Genomic DNA, 18181 nt, shown 5'->3' with positions numbered 1-18181 from the left:
CAAAAGTATATGTATGCATATTTTTTATAGAGTAATAATCTTTCATATATTTTATATAACATGTTGTCAATGTTTTGTGCGAATGTATAAATTAAGCAATTATTCTTAAATATAAATTAGTCTAAATACTGATATTTTGCAATTGCATTAGATTATATACAGTGTTTCATTGGTTGTATTAAGCATGAATTTATGTTACATAAAATACTTTTTAATTTATAATACATTTATATAAGTTCTTTATACAGTGTTGTAATTTATAACTAATATTTTATGTATGTAAAGAAAGAGGTAGAAAAACAATATAAACCTTCATGATTTCTCACATGGGCGTTCAGTGAAGTGCAGTATCTGAGTGTTTTCTGCTCACGTGTTTTTGTGGTCAGACACACGCGAGAGCTTCTGCTTCACACGCTTCGAGGCGGGCAAGTGCTCCATCCCCAAACCTCTGAACACCACCAAAGCCAAGTGCTGCTGCAGTCTGCTGCCGGGCGAGGGATGGGGCGACCCCTGCGAACTGTGTCCACGAGAGACCGAGGGTCAGTCACTCATCAATATACAGCTCCACACATCAGCACTTGTGTCCAACAGCAGCCACATACAGTCAGTTTCTCTAGAAGGAAACGTTAGATACATTTAAATGAGAATAAACGTATGAGTTAGTATTATAGAAAGTAAACATGAACTGTCTGTAATTAATTATTTAATGCTATTGAAGGATCTGAACACATATTTGCACTTCTAAGATGTATTCAGATTTGTTTTTTTATTATGTATTTTATTTAAAAGATATATGGATAAACATAAATGTTGTAAGAACAAATTAGTTGATTTAATTTTATATATATATATATATATATATATATATATATATATATATATATATATATATATATATATATATTATATTATATTGTATTTTTGTAGCAATAGTAAAAAAAGAAGAAATTGTATGGGTCAAAATTATTGATTTTTCTTTTATGCCAAAAATCATTAGGATGTTAAGTAAAGATCATGTTCCATGAGGATATTTAGTAAATTTCCTACCGTAAATATATCAAAACTTCATTTTTGTTTTGTAATATGCATTGCTAAGATTTCATTTGGACAACTTTAAAGGTTAATTTCTTAATTTTTTTTTTGCACCCTCAGATTCCAGATTTTCAAATAGTTGTATCTCGGCCAAATATTGTCTGATCCTAATAAACCATATATCAAGGGAAATATTATTTATTCAGCTTTCGGATGATATATAAATCTCATTTTCGAATTTTGATTTGTTGTCATTATAATTTCTAATTTAGTTTAAATACTAAATTAAATATTACATTTATTTTTCATAATATATTTTAATAAAAAAGTAATAATTTCATAAAAATGTTTTACATAATTTAGATTATTATAGTTTTTATTAAATAAATAGTATTTTAATGCTGATCGTATCATGGAGAAAAAAAAGTTAATTACATTTTTTTATAAAATAAATCATAAATAGTTATTTGGTTATTTTAACCATTTAATTTAAATTCAAATGATATATATATTTTTTAGATATTTAATTATTAAATCGTTCAGGATGTGAGAACAACATTTTGTAAGATTAATTTTGATTATTGAATTTAGCAGAAAGTTGATTTAATTAATAAATCCTTTCTATCTTTTATTATTTCTATTTTATTATTCATAATATATTCTAATAAAAACTGAATCATTTAATAATGTTTTATATAATTTAGATTAATATTTAAGGATGTCAAACTTACTTTTTAATAATTTTTTAGAAATCAGACTCTTGTCTCCCAGTCATTTTTGAGTGTTTTTCTCCCGCAGCTGCATTCCACACGTTGTGTCCCTACGGTCACGAGGCCATCCTGAGACCAGAAGGACGAGAAGGTGAGAAAACCTGTTAAATTCTGTCAACTAAAGCACTTCACCTTCCCACAATCTCCGGTACTAATGTCTCGTATGGCTCCACAGACATGAACGAGTGTGTGGAAAACCCGGGCATCTGCAGCAATGGCCTGTGCATCAACACGGATGGCTCGTTCCGCTGCGAGTGTCCCTTCGGTTACAACCTCGACTTCACCGGCGTCAAATGCGTGGGTGAGTTCACAATAAACTCATTCCAGATCAGAGTCACTAGCCATTTCTCAATTCCCAGTTAACCTCAGTTCACTTTATTTTGGCTCTTCTTGATGATTGCGGGAAGGTTGTGGGTTCAAATCCCTGGTTGATTAGACAGATAAAGACGAGCTCTCGATTGGAAAGTTGTGGGTTTAAATCCCTCAGAAACTAAAAGTATTAAGCTGATAATAAAAGAGTTTTGCAGGAGGGTTATTAACAGTCTGGTGGTTGATTAGACAGATACGGACGAGCGCTCGATCGGAAGGTTGTGGGTTCAAATCCCTCAGAAACTAAAAGTGTTAAGCCAATGATAAACAAGTTTGACAGGAGTGTTATTAACAGTCTGGAGGTGGATTAGACAGATACGGACGAGCTCTCGATCGGATGGTTGTGGGTTCAAATCCCTCAGAAACTAAAAGTATTAAGCCAATGATAAACAAGTTTGACAGGATGGTTATTAACGGTCTGATGGTTGATTAGACAGATACAGACAAGCGCTCGATCAGAAGGTTGTGGGTTAAAATCCCTCAGAAACTAAAAGTATTAAGCCAATGATAAACAAGTTTGACAGGATGGTTATTAACAATCTGGTGGTTGATTAGACAGATACGGACGAGCTCTCGATTGGAAGGTTGTGGGTTCAAATCCCTCAGAAACTAAAAGTATTAAGCCAATGATAAACAAGTTTGACAGGAGGGTTATTAACGGTCTGATGGTTGATTAGACAGATACGGACAAGCGCTCGATCAGAAGGATGTGGGTTCAAATCCCTCAGAAACTAAATGTATTAAGCCAATGATAAACAAGTTTGACAGGAGGGTTATTAACGGTCTGGTGGTTGATTAGACAGATACAAACGAGCGCCCAATCGGAATGTTGTGGGTTCAAATCCCTCAGAAACTAAAAGTATTAAGCTGATAATAAAAGAGTTTTGCAGGAGGGTTATTAACAGTCTGGTGGTTGATTAGACAGATACGGACGACCTCTCGATTGGAAGGTTGTGGGTTCAAATCCCTCAGAAACTAAAAGTATTAAGCCAATGATAAACAAGTTTGACAGGAGGGTTATTAACGGTCTGATGGTTGATTAGACAGATACGGACAAGCGCTCGATCAGAAGGATGTGGGTTCAAATCCCTCAGAAACTAAATGTATTAAGCCAATGATAAACAAGTTTGACAGGAGGGTTATTAATGGTCTGATGGTTGATTAGACAGATACGGACAAGCGCTCGATCAGAAGGATGTGGGTTCAAATCCCTCAGAAACTAAATGTATTAAGCCAAAGATAAACAAGTTTGACAGGATGGTTATTAACAATCTGGTGGTTGATTAGACAGATACGGACGAGCTCTCGATTGGAAGGTTGTGGGTTCAAATCCCTCAGAAACTAAAAGTATTAAGCCAATGATAAACAAGTTTGACAGGAGGGTTATTAACGGTCTGATGGTTGATTAGACAGATACGGACAAGCGCTCGATCAGAAGGTTGTGGGTTCGAATCCCTCAGAAACTAAAAGTGTTAAGCCAATGATAAACAAGTTTGACAGGAGGGTTATTAACAATCTGGTGGTTGATTAGACAGATACAGACGAACACTTGATCAGAAGTTTGTGGGTTCAAATCCCTCAGAAACTAAAACTATTAAGCTGATAATAAAAGAGTTTTGCAGGAGGGTTATTAACGGTGTGATGGTTAATTGGACAGATACAGACGAGTGCTCGATCGGAAACCCCTGTGGAAACGGTACGTGCTCAAACGTTCCTGGTGGCTTTGAATGTTCCTGTCAGGAGGGCTTCGAACCCGGACCCATGATGACCTGTGAAGGTACGGTTAGGATATAAGCTGCACTGTATTCCACAATCATTTAAAAAAAATCATTTTTACAGGCATACTTATATTTTTTTTATCATTTAATAAAATGTGTTTAATTTAATAATTGTTCACAAGTTTACAATAAAATCCAGCAATTTAATAAAAGAAATTGAATCATTTTAAGATATTTTACCATATAATATATAATATATATATATAATACCAAATAATTTTATACAAAGTTTTATACATTCTATGAGGAAAATTTTATAAGAAATATATTTATAAGAATAATATATATATATACATAATAATATAATATATATATATATATATATATATATATATATATATATATATATATATATATATATATATATATATACCAGATTAATTTACCTAAGAAGCATAATTTTTAAGCTATACATAATTTAAAGGTTTTATGTGCATTTATTTTTAAATATGCATTTTAATAAAAGTACTGATATATTACACAATCATGCTTCTTAAGTTAATAAATTTTGCTCTAAGAATGTATACATGTTTTTATGGGGGGGAAAAGTAGTTCAAATGCAACATTTTGAAAGTCTATCATAAATGATAAATATATTTTTATATATTAAATCATATAGTAAATTATGATGTAAAATTTAAAACTATAATGTATGTAATGTAAATTGAAAACATTCTATCTATAAAATGACACTTAATTCTTATTCTTCTTAAGAAAATTATCTTTGTTTTAAGGTGATTTTTTTTTTTATATAGTTGACACATTTCTCTTACATTCTCTTTATTCCGTGTGTCAGACATCAATGAGTGTGCGGTGAACCCACTGCTCTGCGCTTTCCGCTGCGTCAACACCTTCGGCTCGTACGAGTGCATGTGTCCGACGGGATACGTGCTGCGAGACGACAACCGGATGTGTCGAGGTCAGTGCGACTGATTCACCACACACACACACACACACACACAGGCCATCATCGCTCAGTCTCTCTCTCTCTGCAGACCAGGACGAGTGCGCTGAAGGGCTAGACGACTGCGCCTCCAGAGGAATGGCCTGCAAAAACCAGATCGGCACCTTCATGTGCATCTGTCCTCCAGGCATGACACGCCGCCCCGACGGAGATGGATGCATGGGTGAGAAAGTGTGTGTGTGTGTGTGTGTGTGTGGACTGTTGGACTGAACAAAAAAAAATAATTATAATGATATAGGCGGAGATGAGGAATCGCACACTTTCTTCAAAGAATATGGTTTGTTTTTATTGGCGTCACACTGAATGTAGTAAATATTGTGTTTTGTCAAAGTATATTTGGTAGGGTAATTTTTCTAACAAATAAATTATTTTGTCATTTTGACAAATAAATATTTTGTCAAATTATTTAAAATGAATTTTGAATGAAATATTAAATTATTATTATATAACTATTATGCATGTAAAAAATGTACCCTAGTAAATAGACAAAAAACAATAGTTACTAAATATATATTACGAAATATAAATTTTTATATAGTAATAATACTACTATGCAATATTAAAATAAACTTGGGTGACTGAAGTATTGTATTTTGTCAAACAGTTTAATAGGGTAAATTTTTATAGGATTTTTATAACATTAATGTAATAATTTTTGTTTTTATTTAATAGTTTTTGTAATATCCATACATTTTTTTTTTTAATTTATGTATCATTTATATATTTGTTTACCGTGCATTTTAATAACATTTAAATAACAGTAATAGTATTAATAATAACTTTTAAAATTACATGCAAAATTAACAAAATAATAACTGCATATAATATGTATATAGTAATAATATATTGTATGCAATATAAATAAATTATTAATACTAATAATGTTTAATGCATAAGTAATATTGTGTCCAATATTATGCAATTATACATTTTTGTTAGATTTTACCTAAACCGTTATCTGTAATGTATGCTGGATATAATAAAAATTTGACAGTGACTTGGTGTGCTGATGGTGCTCTGTCTCGTGTGTGACTCTGGCAGACCTGAACGAGTGCCGCAGCAAGCCGGGAATCTGCAAGAACGGCCGCTGCATCAACACGGTGGGAAGCTACCGCTGCGAATGCAACGATGGCTTCGAGCCGAGCTCCACGGGCACCGAGTGCATCGGTAAGAGCACAAATCACATTAAACTGCATTAGACTGAGATGGCTCTTTCTGTCTAACTGGCCTGTTGTGGTTGTCAGATAACAGGAAGGGCTTCTGTTTCACGGAGGTCCTGCAGACGATGTGCCAGCAGTCGTCCACCAACCGAAACACCGTCACCAAGTCGGAGTGCTGCTGTAACGGTGCCCGCGGCTGGGGCTCGATGTGTGAACTCTGTCCTCTGCCTGGAACCATCCAGTACAAGAAGATGTGTCCCCTCGGACCCGGATACACCACTGACGGCCGAGGTTACTCCTGAACGCCTTTACAGAGATTTCACTGAGCGACAGTTGGGAAAATAAAAACAGATGACCAGTCTTTATAAGAAAATCTCTGCTTTGCTTCTTTTAGACCAATGCAATGATGTGGAAACTGATTTAAAATTACTTTGGACTATTTATTTGACACTTTTATAAATGCATTTGTTAAATATCTATTTAGCAAATGTGTTACTTTCCATGTTTGTTTATAATTATAAATAATTGCATTAATAATATTTTTGAATAAATATATTATAGTAAATAATTTATCATAATAATATTTTTTTTTGACAAATTATACATTAAGTATCAAATATATTTCAAAAGATATGGAATATATATTTATAATCATGTTTTTATTAATATTTCAAATTAATTTATGGGTATTTATTTATGCATTTTAATATTATTTCATGATTTTATATAAATACAGAAAATATTTTTTTATAATAATGCATTTTTAAAATAATTTTATTTTGAATTATTTATCATAATATTAATCATCTTGGAACAATTATACAAATAAGAAATAATTGAAATATATTTCATATGAATATTCATATTTTACTAATACAGTACTTATATATATATATATATATATATACACACACATTAATTTATTCATAATAATAATAATACAATATTAATATGAGTACTGTTTTTAAACAACAAATGCTACAGGTGTTTAGTTAAGTACTGAAATCCAGGCATTTCTTTTAGATTAAGGAAAGCACATATGGATACCATATCTACTGTATTTTTGCAGACATTAATGAGTGTGAGGTGATGCCTAACCTGTGTAAGAACGGCCAGTGCATCAACAGCGTCGGCTCCTTCCGCTGCCATTGCAACGTGGGTTACACCAATGACTTCACTGGCACTTCCTGTGTTGGTACGTTCTCCTCGCTCACCGTATTTAAGTGCTACACTGTTCTAAAAGACTATGTTTGATGCAATACTTGATGCTTTTCAATTAGATATGGACGAGTGCTCTCAGTCGCCCAAACCATGTAACTTCCTGTGCAAAAACACCGAAGGCAGTTACCTGTGCTCGTGTCCCAGAGGATACATCCTACAACCAGATGGAAAGACCTGCAAAGGTTAGTTCACAATTAATGGTTACTTTTTTCCATGTTGGGATAAGATCTGCTTATAAATCTGGTTGTAGTCATAATCCGTGCCAATGATCAACCCAATGTCTGCTAATTAAAAACCAATAAAAATGCTTTTTTGATCCCAGACTTGGACGAGTGCTCAACCAAGCAACACAACTGTCAGTTCCTATGTGTCAACACGATCGGTGGCTTCACCTGTAAATGCCCCTCAGGCTTCATGCAGCACCAGACGGCATGCATAGGTGAGTGATATGAACTCAAGCCTGCTAAATAACTGAACGGGTCATTCTTGAGATAAAACTGCCTTTATGCTTCATCTCTTAGACAACAATGAATGCAGCAATCAGCCAAACGTTTGTGGCTCCCGCGCCTCCTGCCTCAACACCCCGGGCAGCTTCAACTGCGAGTGTCAGAAGGGCTTCTCTCTGGACACCACGGGAATCAACTGCGACGGTAGGCTTCCCATTTTGGGCCCATGTGAAATTATTTTGCATTAAACAGTAAATTGACCTGTCGTGAGCTCCAAGGTTGTTGATCGCTTGTATATGCTTTTGTTGAATCCATCAGTTCACACTAGTTTATAATTGTGTTTAACAACACAATTCGTGTTGGGAAAACTACTATCCATGATGTGTGGTTTGTTATCTGGTTGAGATACGACTACCGTATTTTCCGGACTATAAGTCGCATTTTTTTTCATAGTTTAGTTGGTCCTGCGACTTATAGTCAGGTGCGACTTATTTATCAAAATTAATTTGACATGAACTAGGAGAAATGAACCAAGAGAAAACATTGCCGTCTACAGCCGCGAGAGGGCGCTCTATGCTGCTCAGTGCTCCTGTAGTCTACACTGAAAACATAGAGCGCCCTCTCGTGGCTGGAGACGGGAAAGTTTTCTCTTGGTTCTTGGTTCTAAATAAATGCGACTTATAGTCCAGTGCGACTTATATATGTTTTTTTCCTCATCATGACGTATTTTTGGACTGATGCGACTTATACTTAGGTGCAACTTATAGTCCGAAAAAAACGGTATTTGGAAATCTGGAATCTGAGGGTGCTAAAAAATCAAAATATTGCGAAAATCACCTTTAAAGTTGTCCAAAATGAAGTTCTTAGTAATGTATATTACTATTCAAAAATTTATTTTGATATATTTACGGTAGTAAATTAACAAAATATCCTCATGAAACTAAATCTTTACTTAATATCCTAATGCTAATCCTAAAATATCCTAATTTTTGGCATAAAAGAAAAAATTATAATTTTGACCCATACAATAGCTATTGCTACAAATATACCCCAAATATACCCCTTCCAATGATGAGCATTGTATCAAAGGACAAGTCCGCGAATTATTGGCCGAATTATTATTTTATGCTTCATGGAATTGTTTGTTTTGTTTGATGGCTTATAACACTTTAACGAAGCATTTTTCAAAATCCCAATTGGAAGAATGAATGTAAAAAATACTTCCGGATCCAAAATTGCTGAAAAGGTGGTCGGCCACCCTACGCCACCATGTATTAGAAACACATGCTAACCTGGTTTTGTTTTCTTTCTTTCTTTCTTACAGACGTTGATGAATGTGGTGGAAACCACCGGTGCCAGCACGGCTGCCAGAACATGATGGGAGGATATCGCTGTGGATGCCCGCAGGGTTACGTTCAGCACTACCAGTGGAACCAGTGTGTGGGTAAGTATTTCTACAACGATAAAGTGTGATTTTTTTTTGTTTGTTTGTTGTTGTGCCGTTCTAATTTCTCCATCTTCCTTCCCCCTAGACGAGAACGAATGCTCCGGAAATCAAGCCTGTGGATCTGCGTCTTGCTATAATACTCTGGGCAGCTATAAATGCGTGTGCCCGTCAGGTTTCGATTTTGAGCCCTCTGCTGGTGGTTGCCAGGATGTTAATGAATGTGGCTTGAACAATAACCCCTGCAGCTATGGCTGCTCCAACACTGATGGTGGATACTTGTGCGGATGTCCTGGAGGCTTCTACCGAGCAGGACAAGGGTGAGTATTTAAGACCCCGATAAACTTCAAGCAAAAACTAAGCACTTTCTTCAAAAGTTCAGCTCCAGCTTTCTCCAACGTACCCACTTGGATGTATTCTTCACTAACTAGTTTAAGAGCTAAAGTCTACGAAGGATTGGTCACGCAAATAGTTTGAACATACTGTATATAGCAGGGAGGGCAACCCTAATCTTGGAAAGCCACTGAGTTGCAGAGTTTAGCTCCATCCCTTATTGAATGCACCTAAAACAATCTAACTGAAGTCTTTAGGAATACATAAATTACAGTTTTTTTTTATTTGGATTGGGGCTAGGTTCTATCAGACAGTGGCCTGAAGTTGGCAATCCCTTCTACAAAGCCAAAGTACATCCAAGCTAAGCAAAGTGACTGGCAAGACTTTCTCTTAGATATCAGAGCACAACCACGGGATTTACTTCCAGTCAGAGAGGATTGGCTCGTAGTTTACTTTCTAAAGTGTTCAAAAGGGTTCAGGTATTTCCTTGGAAAGGGATGTCTTCATACTTTTGCCATGTAGTGAAGAAGCATATACTTGCCTGAAACTTCAAGGCACTGTCCTAGATTATACTCATATCCCTCGTTCGAGTTCACGTTTTGGTGACACACTCCTATATAGATTGTCAAGCAGTCTACCGTGGAGTCCCACCATCATGGGCTTAACAATGGTACAAGATCCCTTCTGAATCCTAACATGGGATATACTACAGTCTTGTGGACTCCATGGACCTCAAGGGCAAACCCCAAGTATTGTGAACCAAGGTTATAAAGATATTCAGGATAACAAAAACTTCAAGGAAGGTATATTGGGACAAGTTGGCGCTATGTTCGGCAGGGGTCTCCAACCTTGCTCCTGGAGAGCCACCATCCTGCAGAGTTCAGCCACATCCCTAATCAACCACACCTGAAGCAGCTAATCAAGGTCTTCAGGGTTACTTGATAATTACAGACAGGTGTGTTGGAGCAGGGTTGGAACTTGAAGTCTGCATGATGGTATCTCTCCAGGAGCAGGGTTGGAGATCCCTGCAGTAAAGGTTGTTGGCCCTTCAGGGTTCGGATTTGGACATTCCTGACCTAAGCTGAATAATTACAGAAGTTAAAGAAAAATAATGTTTCAACCTTTTCGTTTTTAGGCACTGCATCACAGGAGTGGGCTTCCAGGGTCAGTTTGGCTCGGAGGGAGTGGATGACGAAGAGTCACTGTCACCGGAGGCCTGCTATGAATGCAAGATCAATGGTGACCTTGGGAAGAAAGGTCGCCATAGGCGTAATGCTGGCGATAATGATCTAAAGGTACATTTTGAGGACTGTCCCTCTCTCTGTAGCTGTCATGTTTTTAATATGGTCACACTGCTAGCCCTGAACTCAACTCCTAACTTTATAAAGAGTATATACGACTTAGGTCAAAATCTGTCTGAAGCTTCTTCTAATGTTCCCAACTGTTCTGTCCTGACCTTAGGAGACGGTGAGTATGGCCAGCTTGGATGTTCAGACTTCAATCCCAATGAACCTGAGTCTGGCGCAACTGCAAAACAAGGAACCCCTACTTGAATTGCTTCCAGCCCTGGAGCCGCTTGAGCACCACGTGCGCTACGTCATAACGCACGGAAACCAAGGAGAACACTTCCGCATTCTGGAGCGTCGCGATGGGAAGAGTGTTCTGCGGCTTGGCCGAAAGCCACCCCCTCCAGGTTTGTACCATCTGGAGATCGCTAGCTTGCGTATTTTCGGTCCTCACAAACTTCAGCAAATAGAGGACCAGCACGACAGCGACTATTTGCTAGGTGAAATCGGCGATGCACTGCGCATCAAGCTGCACATCCACCTGCACTGAGACTGACCCTTGACCCTGTGCCCTTCACTGCAGGGCATTGGCTCTGAAAGACTTTGTCCATTTATCGCAATGTTTTGGGTTTGTTTTCATGTCAGCCCCCACAGATACCACCAGGTTGGGTGGAATATGTACATATACAATCTTAAATTAGCAGGATGCATTCGCACTAGCATTAGCGCCCAATCAGACAATCTATTTAATTTTAGTATGGCTTTTACAGTTGTAAACTGTCAAAATTATCATGAAATCACATTTCAGTCTTTAGTGCACATAAAAACGATGCATTATAGATGAAAAATATAATGACCGTTCACTCACCTTGATAACTCACTGCAAACTGGGGTCAACGTTTATTCCATTCAGTATTTAGAGTCATTTGTCAAGTATTTTACTTGACAATTGTTCAAGTTTTAACAGTCGAGGGTTCAAACAGCTTAAGGTTCTCGAGACTGAAACACATCTTTTTACATAAGATTTCTTGGATATCCTGGAGTGTTTGCTTGGGCTGCCACATTGCGTTACCTCATTTTACACACATAGACAAGAACACACACACATCTGTGTGGCAGTTGAGACAGGAGTGGTGCTAAACACTCAAAATTTGCACTGGGCCTCCTCTGCGTATTTAATCAGGGAAATTTCATTCCAAAAATGGCAGCAACTGTCCAAAGGGTTTTCAAATATGCATGTGATGTTGCACAAACTTGGCATTCACATTTGAACCATTCTCTTCTCCATACTTGTGTGCTCTTGTCGGTGTATTTGACATAGACGTACTTCGCAAACAGAGCACATATGAATGGAGAACTGGAAGCCTGCTGGGTAAACCAACCAGAGGCCATTTTTGATGCAGCTGGAGACGTGCAGTCTCAATGGTACATAAGGTTTGTTTGGCAAGCCATCCTCCAAAACACTCCAGATATGGACATGCAAACACACATTTTCAACTTTCAAGTGTGGGGACAAACCAACGATCGTTTCTTAGTTTCTCAGTAATCTCGAGCAAACAAGGTGCTAAGTTTCCAACTTACGCTGTACCACAAACTGATTTCTGGATCGCAAACGTAACATTTTCAAAGTTATTTTGTTTTTTATTGTATGTGTGATTGTCTTTTGTAATGTCTCAATGCTGAAAAATCTATACTATCAAATCTTGATGAAAATTTTAATTGTATATTTTAAAGTGAAATGTAGATTTTGTTTGTATTACTTCTTTTGTATTCTGGAGCATCAAGACTACCAAACCAAATATTTACTTGTAAACATTTGATAAATAGCTTTTAAGGGCTGTTGACTTTGTTTTTCCATTTAATATGGACAATTAATGATCACAGCATCCTTAATTTACTGTCACGGAGCACTATGTGACAGACATCACTGTTTACATGAGCTTGTCCATTGATCATCATAATACTGTAGTTTATTTGCCATGACCAGCAACATTGGACTGTTTTCAAAGGCTGTAAACAAAGTAATTTTGGTGCTAGAATGGCAAAACCGTTTCTTGAACATCACAGTAACTGCACTGTACGACAGCCTGAGCTATATTTATGTATAACCATTTGTCTAACATTGGACCTTTGTATACTTTCATATCTCTTGTTTTTGTTGATGCCACTACATGTAAAAGTGTGAATGTGCGTGACTGTAATGTACGTCCAAAAATCAACAGCAAACTTGAAATAGTCATCAAGCTATTGTTGAGTTACGAACTTCAGACCAAAGAAAGTGGACCGGGTTGCTCAGGATGATGTCAGTTCCCCTAAATCTTTGGGGGGCATTGATCACGGCGCATGTATGAATTTTTGTGAGCCATAGAGATCCATGATGAAGAAACCTGAGCACCCAGTACATGACTAATGAGTAATTCCAAATGCATTTTTTTTTTTTACCATTTTCAATCCATCTGTCAGATCCGAGTGATCCGCACAATGTTTGTGAACATCTCTATGAAACAACGAATGGCAATAAAACAACATTGGTTATATTTTTAAACCTTTGTTTTTCTGTACTCGGTGTGCGAAGGCCATTTTTAGCCACGTTAAAGAGATTTAGCGAGCGTATCCAAGTGGAAATGGCTTATTGATCTCAAAAGGGTGGCCACTTCAGTAGACTTCGTCCTGAAGATATTGGAAGCTTTAAGTGAATAAGCCCAGTTTTATTTCAAACAAAAGGGAATTAGGAAAATATCCAATTTACTTACAAAACTCACAAAGCAATGCAAGCTCCTCTGTTTCTTGGCACATCAACACATTTTACACATGGGTCCTAATGAGAGCTACAAATTTAAGATGACACATTAGCAAAAAGGGAACTCCAAATCGGAGTCGGGATATAAAAATAAAGCTTTTAGTTGTTTCTAAACCTCTCTTAGATCACAACAGTTTCAGAGAGCTCAGCAGATTAGCAAACAGACAACCAATGACATGAACACTTTTGAGATATGAGAACATATGGCTTATACACACACACATAGTCAAAGGACAGGAAAGAGTCAAACAGCAATAATACAACGACTGACACTCAGTTCTGAAGTCTTAAAGGGATGTTTGCTCCAAATCCAGAATATCGTCAGAAATATATAAAGCACAGAGTTTAGAATAGGTCTGTCAAAGGCAGCAGGTATGTCGGACATCCTAGGACTTTCCAACAATGCTGAAGTGTGTATGCTGAAGATGTATTTTGATGAAAATTACCATGCTTTATAGACAAAAATCATAATGAATAAGCCATAATTAGGGTAGGCAGCTTATTTAATTTTACGCAAATGAAAACAAGGCTGCAAGAGCATTACTTACTAAACAGAACAAGGTGTACATTTTCTTATGTAATGTGTCTAATTCAATGCAACAGTTAACGTAAAGCAACAATTTTAACGACAGTTCAGTAATTTTTAGAGTGCACATTTTGTGAAAAACATTTACTGCATTCAGTGCAACAAACAAAGTGACAATTTAGGGACAGTCAAGTGATTTTTATGGTGTCAACTGTTCGTAAAACCATTTATTGAATTCAACGCAACAATTAACAAAATGACAATTTAGCATCAGTTTGTGATTTTTAATGTGTAAATAATTTGTTAAAACAATTTGTTGCATTCAATGCAACAATCAAGTGATAATTTAGCAACAGTTTAGTGCTTTTTAATGTGTAAACTTTAAACCATTTGTTTGAATTCAACAGAACAATTAACATAGCAACAATTTAAAGGTTGAGGAGATTACCCTCTTCTATGTAAAGCACTTTGAGTGCCCAGAAAAGCGCTATATAAAATGTAAGGAATTATTATTAAAGATTTTTTTTGGTGATTTTTATGGTGTAAATTTAGTTAAAACCAATTGTTGCATTCAATGCATCAATTAACATAAAGCGAAAATTTAGCAACATTTTAGTGATTTTTATGGTGTAAATTTTTTGTGAAAACCATTTGTCGCATAAAGGTGCAACAGTTAGCATTAATCGATAATTTAGGGACAGCTATGGGATTTTTATGGTGTACTTTTATTGTTAAAACCATTTGTTGTATTCAATGCAACAATTAATGTAAAGCAACAATTTAACGACAGTTTAATGGATTTTATGTCGTTAAAACCATCTGTTGCATTCTTTGCAACAATTAAAGTAAACCGACAATTTAGCAAAGTTTAGTTATTTTTTTAAGACATAAAATGTTTGTTGAATACAACAACAAAAAAAAGATTTTAATTGCAACAATTAACTTTCATGCTTTTCAGTTTAGCAGCAGTATAGAAAAAACTATGAAATGTTTGTTTAGATCATTTGTTGCATTCAATGCAACAATGCACATAAAGTAACAATTTAGTGATTTTTATGGTGTAAATTGTTAAAACAATTAACAGAAAATTTTGTGCCAGTTTATCGATTTTTACAGTGTAAATTGTTCTTTAAACCCAATTGATCATTTACATAAAAATTTAAGGTCCAATATGTTTCAAGTTCTAGGTCAAGTCATCGTCTAGTTTTGTTAACGTAAATTAACACATTTAGCGATTTTTCTTTTTTGCCCACTGCAAAGTTTACATACAGCCATATTTCCAATATTTCATTAGTTGAACATCAATTTATAGCAGTGACCGATTCCATAACAGCCTCATTTTCAGCTGCGTTAAATTAAATGTCAAGTTTCATTATGAACTTTTCATTTCTGATTATGTCTTTTACAATTAATGTGTATTCATTGTAGACCGTCCTGAGGATGTAGCTACAGCAGAAGAATAGGACGACCCTGTTAATACGGAAAAAAGTGTTCTTTGTGTTTACACCCAAAGCACATTTCAAGGTATACATGGCAGGTGCGTTCCCTGGGAATCGAACCCATGACAGTGTTAGCGAAATTAGCTAAAGGGTTGGAGTCGGGCCACAGGCTGGGCTAAGGCAGTTGGCATCTTTCAGTCATGTGACTACACAAGGGCATAGTCAAACTGGCCCCGCTCGAAGCCGTCCTTATGATCGGTCCACACCGAAGCCGGCATTTGGCTGTAGGGGTCCAGCAAGATCCGGAAGCAACGCACCAACAGAAAAATCAAAAACAGCATCAGGAGACCCACGAACACGAAGGCCGTCCTTTGCTCGGCGTCCCCTCCAAGAGGTGGGCTGCTGGGGACCCCGGCGAACGACGGCCCCGGCGAGAGCAGCTCATAGTCCAATGTGGACACATCGCTCATCCTCCAGGGAGGGCCACGACAGAACTTGCAAGCTGTCGTAAGGGTGGACTGGATGGAGAGATTGGCCAGATTGGTGTGGCGACTTCGATGTGGACAAACGAGGCCAAAGTCAACACTTTTGACTGCGTGATGGACACGCAAAGTGACACAAGTGGAGCAATCCGGGGTCAAGATGACCTTTTTATTCCAGACCTGTCAAATCGGATCTGACCCGCGAGTGGCACGGTGCAAGCCGATGGGACATGACACAGCGGGCTGCCACAACGGATAAAAACAGCAAGGACTCGAGTCACACGCTTGTTTCTTTTGTCCGCAGGGATGAGGCTAATTGGCTCCAGATGGGACACGGTTTGCAGGTGTTGTCCCCACGTTGGATGCCAGTTTACGGATCGCCCCACAGCAAGTATCCCATTTCTGGTTGATGCTGAAAAAGTCAGACAGCAAAGATTGGACGGCTAATCTAATCAGATCAATATGCGAATCTGGGAAAGCCGAGAAAGCTCAGGAGAGTTTGATTAGTGGGCTCCAGTAGGTGGATGAGTCAGGGATGACGTGCTTGTGTTTTCTCACACAGAACTGCTTGTAAGGTTGGTACTATTGATCGAGAGGGGCTAATGTCTGGTAAAGTGTGGATTTCAGGGCCAGGATCAGATGTAGGCGGACAGCACAGAGTCACAGAGACTGTACTGTAGTGTGTTCGGCCTCTGGTCTGATGTACTTCACCCTATAAACACACAAGATACACATATTCAGCATTTAGTCGGTTTAGTGTCATGACCATTAAATGTTCCTACCTAAAAACCTCACAATAGAGAGATATCATATTATTTTCATAAATGGGTTACTTTATTGAACTGTCTACTGAATGTTAACACAAAATATGTAATATGTATACATAATTTTGTATTAATGTATTTTTCATAGTATTTACAATCTTTTAAGCATTTCTGTTTAAAAATAAATAAATAAGAAAATTCTAAAACTAAATGTGTCTATTAAATGAATAAGAATAATAAATGCATTACAATAATGGCTGAAAGAAGTACTTTGAAAAAAACGCACACGCTTTTCTCAATATTTTCAAAAATGTTCTATTAAATCATACAACATTTCTCACTTTTCACATATAATTAAACACTTTATATTTTATAAAACAATTTTAATTTATATTCAATTTTATAATTAATATAATAAAGTGTGTGTATTTATATATATACATACATAAAATGTAATACATGAAATGCATTTAAATGACTGAAATAAATACTTTTAAATAAATAAAAAAGAAACCTGCTTTTTTCAATATTTTTGAGACAAATATTTTTTAAATATCACAAAATATTAAAGCATACACTACAGTAATTATTCATTTTTTAAATGTCAATGTAAGTCTAAAACAATTGTTAAATATATATAAAATGTAGCAATATAAATGTAAATTTAACAAAAAACATGATATAAAAGGTCCTTCTTCTTCGTGAAGAAACCAAACCACCAGAGGGCAGAAGAAATATGGATCATATACATCAGGTTTATCATTAGATGTTGATTATGTTTAATGATGTGGAGGCCTTATAAATTCATGTATCAAATAAATGTTTCGACTAATCCAAGCCATAATTACCCTGACATTCACTGTAATGGTGAAGCTGATTACAAACCAGCAATAGCAGCTGTTCTAAATGTTGTCTTTATCCGTCAGCGGGGCGTTTTAACGAATCATTAGCTGACTGCTGGAGGAGAGCACATAATACGAGTCTCATTCTCTCCAGTGTCACTAGTCTGGGATCACAGGATGCTAAATGTCAGCAGACGATTAACTTAAACTTGTGTACAGCGATTAAAGCACCAGACAGAGACGAGGGGAAAGATGGATGACAGGCGCAGAAATCAGTGGTGCTGAATGGACGGGCCTGAGCATCATGATGGATGACGGGACGATGTGGAGATCTGTGAGGCACCGCAGGAGACGCTGACAAACTATCACACTCTTCCTCTCTGCGTCCCTTCATCAACACCACTTAATCACTTAATCTTCCCTGAGACGCCGCTTTACAAGAGCCCACATCACAGAGAAACTACTATTAGAGACTATATAATTAATAATTACCACTAATTAAGAATGCTATAATTTTATTGTTAT

General features: G+C 36.6%; 1 protein-coding gene across 2 annotated transcripts in view; it reads left to right on the top strand.

Annotated features, from left to right (window-relative positions):
• LOC127942792 (fibrillin-2) overlaps positions 1 to 13348 on the top strand; it is a 70035-nt gene extending 56687 nt beyond the window's left edge. For both annotated transcript variants that reach the window (XM_052538744.1, XM_052538743.1), the window contains 16 exons: positions 387 to 539; positions 1831 to 1893; positions 1978 to 2103; positions 3829 to 3948; positions 4746 to 4868; positions 4945 to 5076; positions 5955 to 6080; positions 6158 to 6364; positions 7143 to 7268; positions 7354 to 7476; positions 7617 to 7733; positions 7816 to 7944; positions 9065 to 9184; positions 9273 to 9504; positions 10653 to 10812; positions 10979 to 13348. In XM_052538744.1, coding sequence (XP_052394704.1) covers positions 387 to 539; positions 1831 to 1893; positions 1978 to 2103; positions 3829 to 3948; positions 4746 to 4868; positions 4945 to 5076; positions 5955 to 6080; positions 6158 to 6364; positions 7143 to 7268; positions 7354 to 7476; positions 7617 to 7733; positions 7816 to 7944; positions 9065 to 9184; positions 9273 to 9504; positions 10653 to 10812; positions 10979 to 11353 — 2432 coding nt within the window. In that variant the 3' untranslated portion in view covers positions 11354 to 13348. The remainder of the gene's footprint in view (positions 1 to 386; positions 540 to 1830; positions 1894 to 1977; positions 2104 to 3828; positions 3949 to 4745; positions 4869 to 4944; positions 5077 to 5954; positions 6081 to 6157; positions 6365 to 7142; positions 7269 to 7353; positions 7477 to 7616; positions 7734 to 7815; positions 7945 to 9064; positions 9185 to 9272; positions 9505 to 10652; positions 10813 to 10978) is intronic.
• The last annotated feature ends 4833 nt before the right edge of the window (positions 13349 to 18181 follow it).

Source organism: Carassius gibelio, chromosome A22 (assembly GCF_023724105.1).
Source record: "Carassius gibelio isolate Cgi1373 ecotype wild population from Czech Republic chromosome A22, carGib1.2-hapl.c, whole genome shotgun sequence".
NCBI classification, from domain to species: Eukaryota; Metazoa; Chordata; class Actinopteri; order Cypriniformes; family Cyprinidae; genus Carassius; species Carassius gibelio.
This window is presented reverse-complemented; position numbering and strand designations above follow the sequence as displayed.